General features: G+C 31.8%; 1 protein-coding gene across 2 annotated transcripts in view; it reads right to left on the bottom strand.

The window, feature by feature from the left end:
- EEA1 (early endosome antigen 1) overlaps positions 1 to 15,349 on the bottom strand; it is a 144,578-nt gene that overhangs the window by 79,703 nt on the left and 49,526 nt on the right. For both annotated transcript variants that reach the window (XM_045830505.1, XM_045830506.1), the window contains 7 exons: positions 14,376 to 14,503; positions 8,834 to 8,888; positions 8,674 to 8,739; positions 6,815 to 6,854; positions 5,828 to 5,941; positions 5,129 to 5,250; positions 4,039 to 4,194 (listed from right to left, as the gene is read on the bottom strand). In XM_045830505.1, the coding sequence (XP_045686461.1) occupies positions 4,039 to 4,194; positions 5,129 to 5,250; positions 5,828 to 5,941; positions 6,815 to 6,854; positions 8,674 to 8,739; positions 8,834 to 8,888; positions 14,376 to 14,503 (681 nt within the window). The remainder of the gene's footprint in view (positions 1 to 4,038; positions 4,195 to 5,128; positions 5,251 to 5,827; positions 5,942 to 6,814; positions 6,855 to 8,673; positions 8,740 to 8,833; positions 8,889 to 14,375; positions 14,504 to 15,349) is intronic.

Genomic DNA, 15,349 nt, shown 5'->3' on the forward strand with positions numbered 1-15,349 from the left:
CATTTAAAGGTAGTTAAAAATTTGCATGATTAATAAAAACAAAAATGAGCATATCTTTGAAGATCTAACATTGCCTTAAATCACAAAATCGCCATATGAAGCTAAAGGTACTATAGTAAAAGTATTACTAATATTAAACACCTTCCAAAAAAACATTACCTCAAGTTTAAGCATCTCCATGAGAAAGCAGAAAAAAAATAATAAAATGGTGGATGAAAGGTGGGAAACAAGACCAAAAGTACAGACCGAACACACAGTGAAAATGTCAGACACATGCTGCTGAATCTGATCTCTTGTACTAGCATACTTTTAAAAGACATTCAAATACTCTCTTTTAAAATTATGCTGAATATAATCATATTTATTCTATATCTTTATCAACATTTTAGCTCCTAAAAGTAAAATTCAAATGTTTATTTGGAATACAAATAAAATTCTTAAAAAATAATTTCTATTAAAGACCACACTAAATATAAGTGGATTGCAACTTTGATATTTTCAGTAAAGTAGATCTTTAGAAATAACATTTTTAAGCTTTAAATCCTTAAGTTCTGATCTATAAAAATAGTACTTTTTAATATATAAAAAGTACTTGTAAATTCTATAGAATCGTAAAATATCTAGAAACCACCCCAAAAACCTGTCAATGAATTCATAAGGTATACATTTAATGAAAGTAATGAAATGTAAGGACATATTTAACAGTGCACACCAAGTTATATGTCTTCAGCCTCAACTAGAAATGACAAATAAACCACTGCATGTTTTAGTTTATTTCCTTTTAATGTATTTTGTTTCTCATGCCAATATTTAAATTCAGGAAAGTAGTTAATATATAAAATAATTTTTTCTATTAAGTTCTTTAAGTGCTATAATTGATGAACACACTTAACTAAGAATAAATAGAATTGAATTTTAGTAAGTTAATAAAGTAATGCCATCTATTTAGAGAGTAAGCAAAAGGCAAAAACAAATATAGTTATAAACAAATAAATGAGATGGAATATTTAGTAATTTTTTCATATGAAAATAAGAGACACAACTAAAAAGTAATTTTAAGTTATATTCAATATAAATATTATAACATACAATATGGCAAAATATAAAAAGTAATAACAAGTATTATGTCAATATTAAAAGCAAAAATTTACTTTTAAGGCAAATCATCAGACCACCTGAAATAGAAGATTACATGGTACAAAAAAAACACAGGCTTTGGATTCTAATGGTAGCTTCCCATTATTAGGGGCATGGCCTTTAACAAGTCATATAACCTCACTGAGCCTTAGATTCCTAACATAGAAGACAAACTTAAAATAGTACTTAACTCACAGGGTGAAAAGAAACAAATGGGACCATACATTTAAAGTGCCTAGCATAGTATCCAAAACTAATGGTGAAAATGTTAAGGCTTTGTTTCTAATAATAATATTGCTCTCTTATGGTACCATTCCTGAAGTTGTTAAGAATATTTCAAAAACAATCTGAGGTCTCAATAACTACATAACTGTTAATTATCTAAGAAGGGACTAATTATCCATGTTTTACTAATAATTAATGAAATAGTAAATCACCATTCATCAAAAATAAATCCCTTTATTTTAAGATTTACTTCAAAACATAAGTGTTTTATATAAAAACTTGAAGGAAGTTAAAATGTAAAAAATGGATTTCTAAGCCACTTTCTTCTTTCCCAGAAACATCTTTTCTACAGAAAACACAGATCAAAACAAAAACAAAAATTGTTGTTCCCCTGTTGAAAGGAGGACAATGTGAGAAGACACTAATAATGCCTTTTCTCACAAATCTTTTATAACTTTAGCTATAACTTTGTTGTCTTAAATAAGCTCTTCTCATTACATACAGACATTTTAATCTATATAAATAAAATATAAATTTATAAAAACCTTCCATATTAAACTTAGTATTATTAAGTAAAATATTACTCAAAAATATTTTCCCATATATATTTTCCCAAAGGCGCAAGTGTGTGTATATATGTACACACACACATTTCAGGGAACTGTTTCAGGTGGTATGAGGCATGTGGCCCAGCCCCTGATTCAGAAAACCAACGGGGAGTGAGGTCGACACACAGAACCCACGCCCACAGACAGGTTTTCCCATGGGGAATCAGGCCTGCATTGTACCTAGGCTGCTATGAGGTTTGCTTTTGCTAAAACTCCCTCACCCTGGATTGAGGCAGCAAATGTTTACTGCATATCTTTAAAGTAACTTCCTAAAGTCTGTGCTAAACCTCCCAAGCATGGAGTATAAACGGTTCAACCACTTTTCTCCTTGATCTGCAATATCCTTCTCTTTGAAGTAATTAGCGACATTCTTTCCTTTGTTATTTGTAAAAGGTAATCACCTACAGCGAACCTGTGCACAGTAAATGAGGACCATCCTGGATGTAATGTACCCAGAAAAGCAATAAAGGCCTGTCTAGGCCAGGTTCGGGGCCCTCTCTCTCACTTAGAGAGTGCCCATGCCATCCCTTTTTCTCCACAGGACTTCTGCAGTCTGTGTGAATTTGTTCATGGTAGCCACAACACACAGACCCTGCAGGCCGGGGTCCACATCAAGACATGTTTGGTTCAGCCTCTACTTGATTACCCATTAGGAGCTTTTGAGCATCTTTGATAAGTTCATGAACTCCCTAAATTGACAGAAAAAGCGTGGGTTTTTGTGTGTTTGTTAGTGGGCTACAAAGATCACTTTTGGGAAATCTGTACCTAAAATTCATAAACTTTAAAATCTGAAGCATTATAAAGCCTCATATGCCTATGTGTGTTCTATGCATACACTTTCACCATTCCTCCATTGATAAGATATTCAAGGAAGTAAAAGAGGACATGAGTTGATATTTATACTCCATAGCTCACTAATATATTACCAAATATGAATAGAGTGTCTTTTAGATCACTACTTTAAAAACTCTAAGACAGAGATACAAATTAAAGGTCACTATAATTTATTTTCCCCAACTTTTTGTTTTTTAAAATTTTTATTGTTTATGCCATACAGTTTCTCCCTTTACCCAGCTTAACAACTACAAATAATATAGACATAACAATACCTCCTATAATACAGTAAAAAAGGATAAAAGCCAGTATTTTTATGCAAATATGTTTATTGCATATTCTAGAGCTTATAATAAGGGATTTAAAGGCCAAAGTAATGCCAAATGAGAAATTACAGAAGGAACTGAGAATGTTTATCCTGGAAGAAAACAATCTCAGAGTAAACATGAACAGCCTTGCCCTGACCAGCATGGCTCAGTTGGTTGAGCATCATCCTGCAAAAGGTCACAGGTTCAATTCAGGATTCATGGTCAGAGCACATGCCTGGATTGTGCTCTGGTCCCAGTTGGGGGCATGTGAGAGGCAACCAGTTGGGGGCATGTGAGAGGCAACCAATGGATGTTTCTCTCAAACATCAATGTTTCTCTCCCTCTCTCCCTCCCTTCCCCTCTAAATTAAACAAACAAATAAATAAATAAATAAAATCTTTATATAAATGAACAGCTTTCAAATCCTTCCTGAGGAAAAAAGAAAGGACTTATTCTGTGTAATTCCTCAGGAGACCTGGAACATGTGCATGTAAGTTACAGGAAACTCACTGGAATGGCTGACTTTTGAAGAAATATGAACTCCTACATCATCTAGCAAGAGTAGTGGATCCGTTATTAGAGATGCCTCCTTTACCCCCACCTAACTGAAATAAGCTCAATTACCACTTACTGACTAGCCAGGAGCACATTTAATTTTAAGTATTATCTCTACAAAATATACATCATTCATTAAATAGCACAATACACTTTTAAGCAAACATTCTTCTCAAAGTGTCTAGCTACATAAAGCATAAACAAAAATATTAACTCTCAGACCATACTGACTATATACAAATATTACTGAGAATAAATGAAAGAAAAGGCAAATGCTATTTTGATAGGTCAGAAAAATCTCAAATCTTGATTATCTCAACAGTATAAATAAGTTAATGTCAATCACATTTCAGTACACTGAACTTCATTACCTCTGAGTTAGCATAATCTGCTTGTAACTTTTTGCACTCATCTTTGAGTTTTTCAGATTCTCTCTCACGTTCCAAGGTCATGTTATCCATTAGTGTTTGAACTTGAACTAGTTCTTTCTTTAACACAGCAACATCTTCTATACCAGGTCTCTGAAGCTGTGAAGCAACAACATATATTAATTAAAAATTATAGTGAAAAACTAAACTAATAAACATTTTAAATGGTTCCACCACAAAGAAACCAAAATGAAAACAATTTTTAATATCAATTAATGAACTCTGAATGTCACACACTAATTTTTTCACATAATAACCATCTCCTTTTCCCATTCTATCTTATATTTACTAGTATTACTACTCCAGGTGCAACATAGCAAATTCCAATTATCCTTAGGGCTTTCTTTGCTTTCCTTTCTTTCACAAACTACACCCGTTGGTCATAACAATCACTTGATAAATGCTTACATTCCTTCATTTTCCATCCTAAGAAATTGGTAATAAAAATGAAGAAGGAACAGATGTAAGCATAATTATGGTTTGTTGTAGATTGAATCTAGTTGATTCATTCATTTATATATTTATTGAGTGCTAAATAAAGAACAGAAAAGAATCAAGAACAGATTCAAGACTGTTAAACCTGGGAAGTGTTGAAGATGTACAGCACCAATGACAGAAATACAGTTATGGAGGAAATACAATGACTTGATGTTATACTTAATTGAATTTTAAATAAAAGCTAGAAATGCAACTAGAAGCATCCTAAAGTAGGTGGGTTTATAAAACTAAAGTGCAAGAGAAGGCCAGGGTCAGAGATACAGATGCTACTAAAACTACTAACCTCCTAAAAAGACAGATGATATTGAGATAGAAACAACAAAAATGCTAAGGTAATAAATTATGTATCACAAAATGCCATTTTGATTTTAAAAAATCATATATAGTATATATGAAGTTGGAAGAAGAACTACAGAAAATTTTATTTCCTCCATTTTATTCAAGCTATATTTTTAAAAATTCTTCATCACAGCAGCTATTTCATTTTTATTTTAGAAGATTATAAAATACATTCTAATAAATGGTTTGTAATTACCAGTTCAGTTTTCAGATCTTGAATTATAGTTGACTCTTTATTTAATTCTTCTGTCAAATGTGACACTTTTTGTTCAGCAGCTTCTCGAAGACTCCTTTCTTCATCATATTTTGACTTTATATCTAAACAAAAATTATGTTTCATGAGATTAACTCTAGAAGACAGTTTTAGAAATTCCTGTACATTGTAGTGCATATCTATATATCACTTAATTCAAATGCATATTCCTTAGATAACCTAATAAAAGTATAGTTATGATTAGATTAAATGAGCTTTAAAAAGTCTCATGTTTGTATATATAGTATCCTACTAGAGTTACAGTGTATATTTAATCATATGTAATATTTTACCTAAAAGTACGTAGTTAATAAATATATGTAAATGATAGTATAAATCAAAGGTTAAATCTATATATACTATGTTATTCAACATTTTCAAAATGTTTTTTGTTGACCTTTAAGATATCCCCCCCCCCCAATTCAAGAAGAATTCAACAGAGAAACTCAGTCCTTTGAAGGGAACAGGTGGGAGGACAAACAAAATAATTTACATGGCAATTATGTTATTAAATTGCAGTAATAGCCACCATAGTCTATAACATATACTTCATCACTAAATACAATGTTTATTTCTAGGATATATAATGGCAAAAAATAAATAAAACCAATATATTAGCTAAAAATTTTTTATTCAATTTACCTGCAATTTCAGTGGCAAGTTGTGCTGCTTTCTGCTCAAATAAGTCTTTCATTTGCTTAATATTAAAATTTTCTGTTTGGGCTTCTTCTAACTGTCTCTCCAAAGAGTGAAGTTCTACAAAAAAAGTATAACATTTATTCAAATACAATATTATTTATATTGCCTAACTTATATCATAATCATTGCACTAGTTAAAAACAATTAAAATGTCTACTACCCATTTCAAGTACTTTCATATTTTAAGAATTAAGCATATGGTTTATTTAAGACACAAGTCATAATTTACAAACATGTAAAATAAATGAAAGGACTATTTAGCATCACACCCAAATAATCTATAAATATTTCTTTAAAAATTACTTTGATTTCACACTTCATATTTATTTCCCTATATCTTTCAACTGCTAGAAAGGAACACACATATTCTGCTTCTCCAAAAAAAAAATTGTAATAATGTGAAAAAAATGAGAAATGGTTTAAAAATAATCAAGGTCTTAAGTAAAATAATCAATTAAAACAGGCAATCAAGTCCTGATACTTCATTCTCATAAAGAAAAGGAATTTCAGAGGGAAATTAAATACAGACAAAATTAACCTCAAAAATAATTTTGATTCATTGAGTATTCCTCCAATTAAAGTCAGTTACAAAGATGCTAGTTTCATCATTTTAAGAGAAAAAGAGTACATCACTCTTTGACAATAGATTTAACTTTTCACTAACAACCATATCAACATAATCCAGAAGTTTATAACTTCATAATATAATAAACAAAACACTAAGATTTCAGTACACTGATTAAATTATAGAGTTCACAGGTAACAAGCACTGCAAACTTAGAATATTACTGTTATCTTCACTATTTTAGAACTATAAAGTATAACCACAAAACAAAAATCATATAGCAAGCATAAGAGAATAAGAACAAAGTAAGAAAGAATGAGAAAGACGTAAAAGAGAAATGAAATAGCTGCTTTAAGTAAAGTTACCTGCTGATGAATCAGCCACCAATCCATCAGGTTTAGACTCCTCAAAGAAAACATAAGACATACACAAATACAGTGTTAAAATAAAAATCTCTGAAAGACATAATCTATCAGGTAAGTAAGAAGATTTTGATAAAAGTTAAATTTTGGCCTACTCACATTCTTCCATATCTCTAAGATGACCCTAGGCACACTGGCATAATAATTTAAATACAGCTCACTGGTTCTAAGAATGTTTTTATGTTAACATATAAGAAATTACTATGTTCCTTGCAACAGATGGCATCTTAAATTCCATAAATTCAGTAATAAATAAATATAAATTACTACAATTAAATAGATTCTAGAGCAAATAAGTTAATAGGCAAGATTCAATCCTATAATATTTGAAAATTAGCATAAGATAAATATGCCATGGAACTATCAGTATTTAAAAAATGGCTTTAAAAGCATGAACTGTTAATACAGAATTATAAATTATCTTTTAAAAAACAAAAATAAAAAGTATATTCCATAAGGTTTAATTGGTCACATGCATTAGAACAAAATAATATACTGCTTCATCATTATTTTCATATACTAAAAAGTTATTCACATCTGATTAGTGTCTGATAAAGTATCTCATAATACATCTGGATTTTTCCTATTTATTGGATTTAGGCATTATAATTGCTAAGAATCATCAATATTTCAAACACATTTTTCCCCAAAGGTAAATCTCCCAACAAGTCAATTTCTACCTTGCACTGTGGAAAATTTATTTAACTTATTAAATGTGAAATAGTCATCTCAAAAGTAGTTAGGAACTTCCTGTCTGTTTTCAAGTACAGATGATAATACAGATCACCTGTTAATGGCATCGCATTAATGGCATCCATGTAAAAGATGAGTAATTGATCTACAAGTATTTTAGATTAAAAACTTCTTTAATGCAACTTCAGTTAACAGAGGCTCAGTAGTAGCAAGACTGATACCTTGTTATTCACTTATTTGTTTTTGTCTTTTCTAGTCCAAATGACAATTTTTGGTGAAAAGACTAGAAGGCAAAAGGACTGACTGAGAGTCACAATATGCTCAGACAATCTGCAAAGAGATCACTAATTACTTTATGAAAATATTAGAACTATTGTTGAAGGGTCTTTATTTTATTCTTACAAATGAAAACTATATATAGATTTGGTAAAATTCATTATTCTACAATTCTTTATGCAATTTATATAATTTTAGTATAAAAATCATAATTGGTTAAGATATTTACTTAGAAAATACACTAAACTATACAAAATCAGGATATTAAAAGAATCTTACTCAGAGATAGTAACTTTTTGACAGCACAGTGATTTTCTTTTGTCTAGTATTACTTTTATGTGGTTAAAGTCATATAGTATATACATGTTGGTGTGTACGCACACACATTTATCAATATTGTATTGTTTTTGAAACCTGACATTGTCAATACAAGTTTTCCCACATTTCCAAACACCATTCATTAAAACAGTTAATAATAGTTCTTTCCCTTAACGCACATTTTAGTCATTTCCAATTTGTCACAACCACAAATGTTTTAAAGAGTTTCACTATTGTTTAAACCTATATTTTTTCTACCATTTAGGTACATTGTTAGAATAGAATAATGTAGTCTGCTATAAAAAAACAATCCACAGATAACTGATTTTTAATAGAGCACCTTTAAAAAGTTACAGCTCTGATTCCTATACATGTGTCGGCTATTAAACACAGGAAATGAATTAGGAATTTGTTTGTATCAGGCCACCTGCTTACAAAAAAAAGTGTTATGCTTAATTTGCAACAATGATGACAATCAACTAACAAATACACTTCAAGCATTTAAAAACAATTACTTGCTGCTGCAGCCCTTGAAATTTTTCTAATTCTTTTTTTAATTCTTCTGAATACCATTTTTCTTCCTAAAGGGAAAAAAAATATTTTTAATTAGCAAATTTTAAAATTTTATTACCTGACACACTGAAAATAAACAAACATAATCCTTTTTAACCTTACCTTAAGTGAAGCCTGTAGGTCTTGGACCTCTTGTCTAAGTAGTGTTACATCATCTCTAAACATATTTGGGGCGGGGGTGGCGGGATGGAGAATTAATAGTTAATGTTGTTTAATTAACAACCTACTTTCTTAACAAATCACAGCTAGTGACTATATAATGATATCCTAGTTTTCTCAATTTAAAAAAAAATAAAGACTCTTGTAAATTTTATGTGTAATGGATTAATTTACCAACAATAAGCATCAATGGTTTCCTATTGCAGTTAGCATAAAATCTAAACTGATTAACAAGGAATATAAAATCTGTACCATCTAGTCCCTGCCTTATTACTCTCCCCCTCATTCACTTAGCTCTGTTCTTTAAGTCTGACATGCTGTTTCCTGTGGAAAATTCTCACATTGTTTCCCTCACCTAAGAGTCAGTATGAAAAAGAATGGTGAGCCAAGGTCCACTCTAGGCCCTAATGCAAGGAAGATTCCATGATAAAATATTTTTGGGATTATCCTTCTATATATTTGGACATACCTTCCCTTTTGGACTATAAATCTCTCTCTCTCTCTCTCTCTCTCACACACACACACACACACACAGGATTCTCCTTGTTCCTTGCCACTACTAATGACTGCCATGGTAGAAGATACAAGAACTGAAATGAGTTCATTACAAATCCTCAAATGAACTGATTCAAGGATGAAGGGAATAGGAGAACAAGGTCATTTCTAATGAGGAGAGGACCAAGTCCACATCAGTGCAAGCATTTATCAGCAAGGTAAAAGACAATGAAACATATTGATGGGAGAATTCTTCTCTAGAATGAGGGCAGAGATAGAGAATAAAAAGAGTCAGCTCGATATGTGAAATAGGGTTAATAGTGAAAAAGAAAATTGCCAACTGAGAAACATAAAAGATGGAGAAATAAGTCCTCTACCTTTTATAGCCATTCATAAGTAAGGAATTCATTCATTATTCAACAGACATTTGTTGTCTATTCTAGACTCTCAAGTTGTTCAAACTAATGGGAGAAGTGAACATGTCAGTAAGTAAGAGTAATAGACTATCATCAGTTCTATGATACAGATAAAAACAGATACAAAGATAGTGGCAACTTCTACCTAGCAGGGCTTCATGACAGAGATAAACTCTAAGAGAAAGTCTATAATCTTCTGAAGACAAAAGTAAAGTTCAATAACAGAGTCCTGCTTTTGTTGATTCTTAAAATTTGTTTTCTTGTAAAATTTTCATTTGCCTTCATTTCCAACACACCATATGGGTGTGTCCCCCACCCATATGGCTCTACCAACTAATGTGATGTATAGAAATCACATGACAATTAGGACACTTAGTTTTCACATGTGTATGGAAAAGTATGGGTGTGTTTTAAGCTTTCTCTACTATTAAGTGATCTTCCAACTCTATGTATAAACTAAATGATGAAGAAAGAAAACAATAACAAAATATTTAAATGGCTCACATAAAATGTAATGAAATTCCAAGGAAGATAATTCCAATTCAAATTCTAACTTGGTAGCCTCAGTTGCTCCAATTAATCTTTTTTAAAGTGCCACTCAACACATTTGTGAAAGTAATTTGCCTACAACAGAAAATCTTCTAAGGTATAACATAAAACATCTTAGGATATTTACAAAAGAAAATTGGTAACATCTATTAAAATTTTAAAGAGAAATTTTGTCCAAAAATTCCACTTCTAGGAATTTACCTTACAGATATACTCCTTCACATACAAATAATGCATCCACAAGGGTATATATCACATCATTTGTAATTGCAAAACACTGAAAATACCTTAAATGCTCATCAATAGAAGAATGATAAAATTCTGTGCTATCATTTAAAAAAGTGAATGGGCTTTATCTGCATTTATGTGAAACAATTCATAAGATACTCAGAGAAATAAAAGATGAACATTGTAGAACTACTCTTTTATGTAATTACAGAAATTTAAATATTTTATATGTACACAGATGTAAGCATACGGGTATATAGGTATAGACTTTCTCTGAAAGAATATGCAAGAAACTGATAAGCAGTAAAAGGTTAGAGAAAGGAGTAGCAAGGAATACATTTTTACCATATAACTTCTTGAATCATTTGATTTTTGCATTCTGTATATACTATCCATACATGCATTTTAAAAATCTGGTCTCCACAAAACTACTAATGCATCAGGTTTCAAATATGTAATCAATGTTGGTAAAAGTCACATGTAAAGTGATAAACAGAGAGCTTTGAAGCGAAAAGGTTTCATGACCCACTCAAATCATGTGAGCTTTTGATCTAAAAACACAAGGGGGCCCACAGTCACATGTTATCCACTGTGTTAGTGAGGGGCAGAATTAATTGTCAGAAACTGGAGAGATATAGAAAAATGGGAACAGATACAGTAAGAGATAAACTAGTGAAAATTACTACTCAGAGCAACAGCAATCAAATTTGCACCTTAAGATTATTACCTTGGAAGCAATATAGAGTTCATTGGAGAGGTACAAGACTGAAGGAAGAGAGCCAACTGTAAATACTGAAAAAAACATTTTTGAGTGAGAGATGAAGGCTAAAATAAGCTGTAGCACTAAATATGGAAAAGGTTATGAGAGCTGTTCAGGAGATAGAATTTTTTAATTACAGGTGACATATAAGATTATATTAGTTTCAGGTTTACTATATAGTGATAAGACATTTATATACCTTATAAAGTGGTTGCCCCAATAAGACTAGTACCCCTAGGGGAGACAGAATTAACTAGACTTTGGAACAGGCCAGACAGGGAAGCAGAGGCAGGTATGTAAAAATAAGCAAATTCAATTTTCTGGCTTTAGTAATTGGGTGGAAAGATAACGCTGCCATTCACGAGAAGAGGTAGATAATGAGTAGATTTAAAGCGAACATAATAAACCCTGTTTAGAAAATGTCAATAGTGAGATGTTTCTTTGGAACATCTATGTGAAGACACCTAGTAGGCATCACAGGAAATAATTCTAGTTTGGAAATGTAGTTTAGGAGGAAGTCATGGATGTGGATGTAGAGCAAGATGAGCACACAAGACAGATGGAGAAAGAATAATCACAACTGTATGTTATCTCAGACAAGTAGAAAGAGAAGAGTAAGCAAAGCCAAATTTTGCAGAGATGCGGTAGATAATCTACAAAGATGGCTGCCATCAAGTTCTTCCCTTCATATTTGCAGAAGCCACTTCTCTACTGACAGAGTTTGCTTCTGAGCCTCTTGAAACCAAGCTGGCCCTGAGATTCCTGAGTCCGCCTGTGGCTACTTTGACCAGCAGAATGTGGCATAAGTGAGGCTCTGACATTTGTGTAGCCAGGCCTGAAGAAAATGAGCAGCTTCTGCTTCTTTCATCTTAAAATTCTCCTTCTCAGAACACAACTGCTGGTCTGTTAAGTCCAAGCAGCCATGTGAAGAAGCCTGTAAGTAGGAGAACTAATGCCCCTGACATATAGCCCCAGCTGAGCTTCCAGCCAGCATCCAACATCAATTCCCGGCAATGAATTTAAGGCCATTTTGGATCTTTTGGCCTTCCCAACACCCCAGTCTACACCACTTACAACAAAAGAACCACCCAGTCAACCCAAAGAATAGTAAATAATAAACTGTTACAGTTTTAAATGACTAAATCTTGGGCGAATTGTTACAAGGTAATAGAAAGCCAAAACGGAAGTCAAGTAAGATACCAAAGGGGCTCAGAGGGGCCTCCCCAAGATGTGCTACTTTGGCATGGGGATTATTTTGAGCTGAAGGCAATGGAGATCCTACAGGCTCAAGAGAAACTATACTGTTCCCTTAAATAATTTAAACTGAGGACTTGCCCACAAAGTTATCACCAGAAATAACTTTTTAGGACCTAGGGCAGGGAAAACTTCTAATTACTCAGTATCTGCTCTTTTTATCTTAGGAATGACCTTCCTCCCCTCTGAAACCTTAAAGCACCTCATCTCATTTCTTACCTCAGAATGTCATACATACTCATTTTTACCTTTCTATCTTTGAAACTCTCATGCATGTGGTGTGTCTAACTCTTTCACATATACAGGGTTCTCACAAGTACTTATGTAATTAAATTTGGTTATTTTCTCTTGTTAATCTGTCTCAAATAGATTTAATTATTAGACCAGCCAAAATAACCTAGGAAGGTAAAGGAAAATTTCTTCCTCATACACAATAAGAACTGAAAATAATCCAGGTTACTCTTAGCCTTTGAAGGAATAGTTTCAGGAGAATAGTAAGACAGAATCCAGGCCTTGACTTGCTAAACATTAAATGACAGTTAAGGAGCAAAAATAGCCCTGACTGGTGTAGCTCACTGGGTTGGATGTCATCCTGCAAACCTAAAGGTTGCCAGTTCAATTCCTGGTCAGGGTACGTGCCTGGGTTGCAAGCCAGGTATCCAAGTGGGCACATGCAACAGGCAAGCAATCACACATTGATGTTTCTCTCCCTTTCCTTATCCCTCCCTTCCTCTCTCTCTATATATAAATAAATACAATCTTTTTTTAGAAAAAGCAAAAATAAGTATAGACTGTGGATAATTTTATGTTGAAAGTTCATATATTGGCACTAATTCATAGCTGAAAAAGCAACTGTTAAACTGATATTATATATAAAAATATTTATAATGTACTTTAAGTACATATTTTATATCAATTTCCTAACAAATGACAAAAGTTGTACTCAAAATTATTAACTTACACATAAAAATAATGAAGAGCATTAACAATCAGATAAAAGGGAAGATTCATACTTCTGAAAAGCACTGGTTTTCTCAGATATTTTAATAAGTTAAAGCAGTCATATTTTACAGTCCTATATTATCTAACAACCAGAATTATGTAATCATGTTTTTTCTTTATGTGATGTTCTTTGTGTTACAGCAGATTAAGCAAGAGGCATCCTTTATTGTTTTTAAGAGAAGAATGAAAAAAATTTTTACAAGTAGAATGAAATCAAGCTTGCTTCCTTAGTGGTGGTATAAGACAAGAGTTCTCACCAATAGCAAAAGAAAAGCAAAGTTATATTGCTGAATGTTATTCTAAGTAATTATATTTTAGTTTAATTTTTAAACGGTGAGACAAAATTGTCAAGAAGCAGAATGTATATGTGTGTTTACTATTAAATTGGTAATTATGAAAGAAATTTTTAAAATAATTCTGAAATTTTAATTCTTTGCTATATTTATTATTTTAACAACTTACCATAAAATCTTCTAAACAAAGCATATCATTCTTTATTAAACAGAATATGATAAATATAACTTAACCATCTTTTGATAACTTACAATCTCCATTAAAAACACAACTTCTGGACCATGTTGTAGATGCTAATATAGATCATTGCTGGGCAAGGATAGAAGAAGTTATAATAGTAAAGGAGAAAAGCCATGCTAACTGAGGATACACTTAAATTAAATCATATAAAAGTACTACTATTTTCACAAACTAACTATTCATCAGTAAACAATGACATTACATGCATTCATAATATTACACTTCAAAACTATTATACCATACCTACCTCTTCAGAGAAAGATTAGCCTCCCCTCCATGACCTGAATCATTACCAGCATCATGAACTGCCTCATAGTGTTTGAAAAGTTCATCAGCAGATCCAAGAGATTTCATACACTGGGGACATATGAAACCCTATAGAAAAAGGCAGAAAAAATATTTCAAAATACTGTTTAATATTGCAAAATAATTATTTGTATATTATGAAATATAGTCAAGTGTCTTACTCACACAATGGTGCCAAAAAGTAAGTTATAATTTGGTATTAATCCCAAATTCTGGTTTTGTACACAGGTACATCACTGTCTATTCTGGTTGGAGTTTATAAAATATAAAGAAATCCCTTACAACCATGTTTTAAGTTGAATAAATTAATGGCTAGAGTATACAATTCTAATCTGAGAAATTAGTTCTAATTCGGATGACTAGTAGAGAACATACACCATTATATCCTCCCTTTCTCTAGATATCCCCATCAGTAAAATAATCTCTGCTCCAATCTACTTCATAGGAATGAAAAGAATAAAATTAAAAACATGAAGTATTCTGATCACTGAATGAGAAAAAGCATAATATAATATATAACTCATAACTACCAGAGTATCTACAATGGTTGAGAAGTAAATCTTCTCACTACCCCCAGATAAATACTGCAAAAGCCTAAAATTAATATACAGACCCACAGAGTAGAAAAAAATTTACAAATAATCCCAGAAGTCTTAAATGGCTATAGCATACCCAATCATGCACAACTATCCTCCCAATGATCTCTTAACACCTCTCTCTATACAACATGCTTCAACAATACTAAAATACTGAAGTACCTTTTTATATATACTTATTTATTTACTTATTATTATTATTATTATTATTATTATTTTACTATTCATCCCCCTTTCACAGCTAAGAAAACAAGGGCACAGAGGTTAACACCTTGCCCAAGAGCACAGAGTGATGAGAGGCAGAGCAGGACTCAGGCCT

This window comes from Phyllostomus hastatus, unplaced genomic scaffold, assembly GCF_019186645.2.
Source record: "Phyllostomus hastatus isolate PE091 unplaced genomic scaffold, TTU_PhHast_1.1 phas_contig_152, whole genome shotgun sequence".
NCBI classification, from domain to species: domain Eukaryota; kingdom Metazoa; phylum Chordata; class Mammalia; order Chiroptera; family Phyllostomidae; genus Phyllostomus; species Phyllostomus hastatus.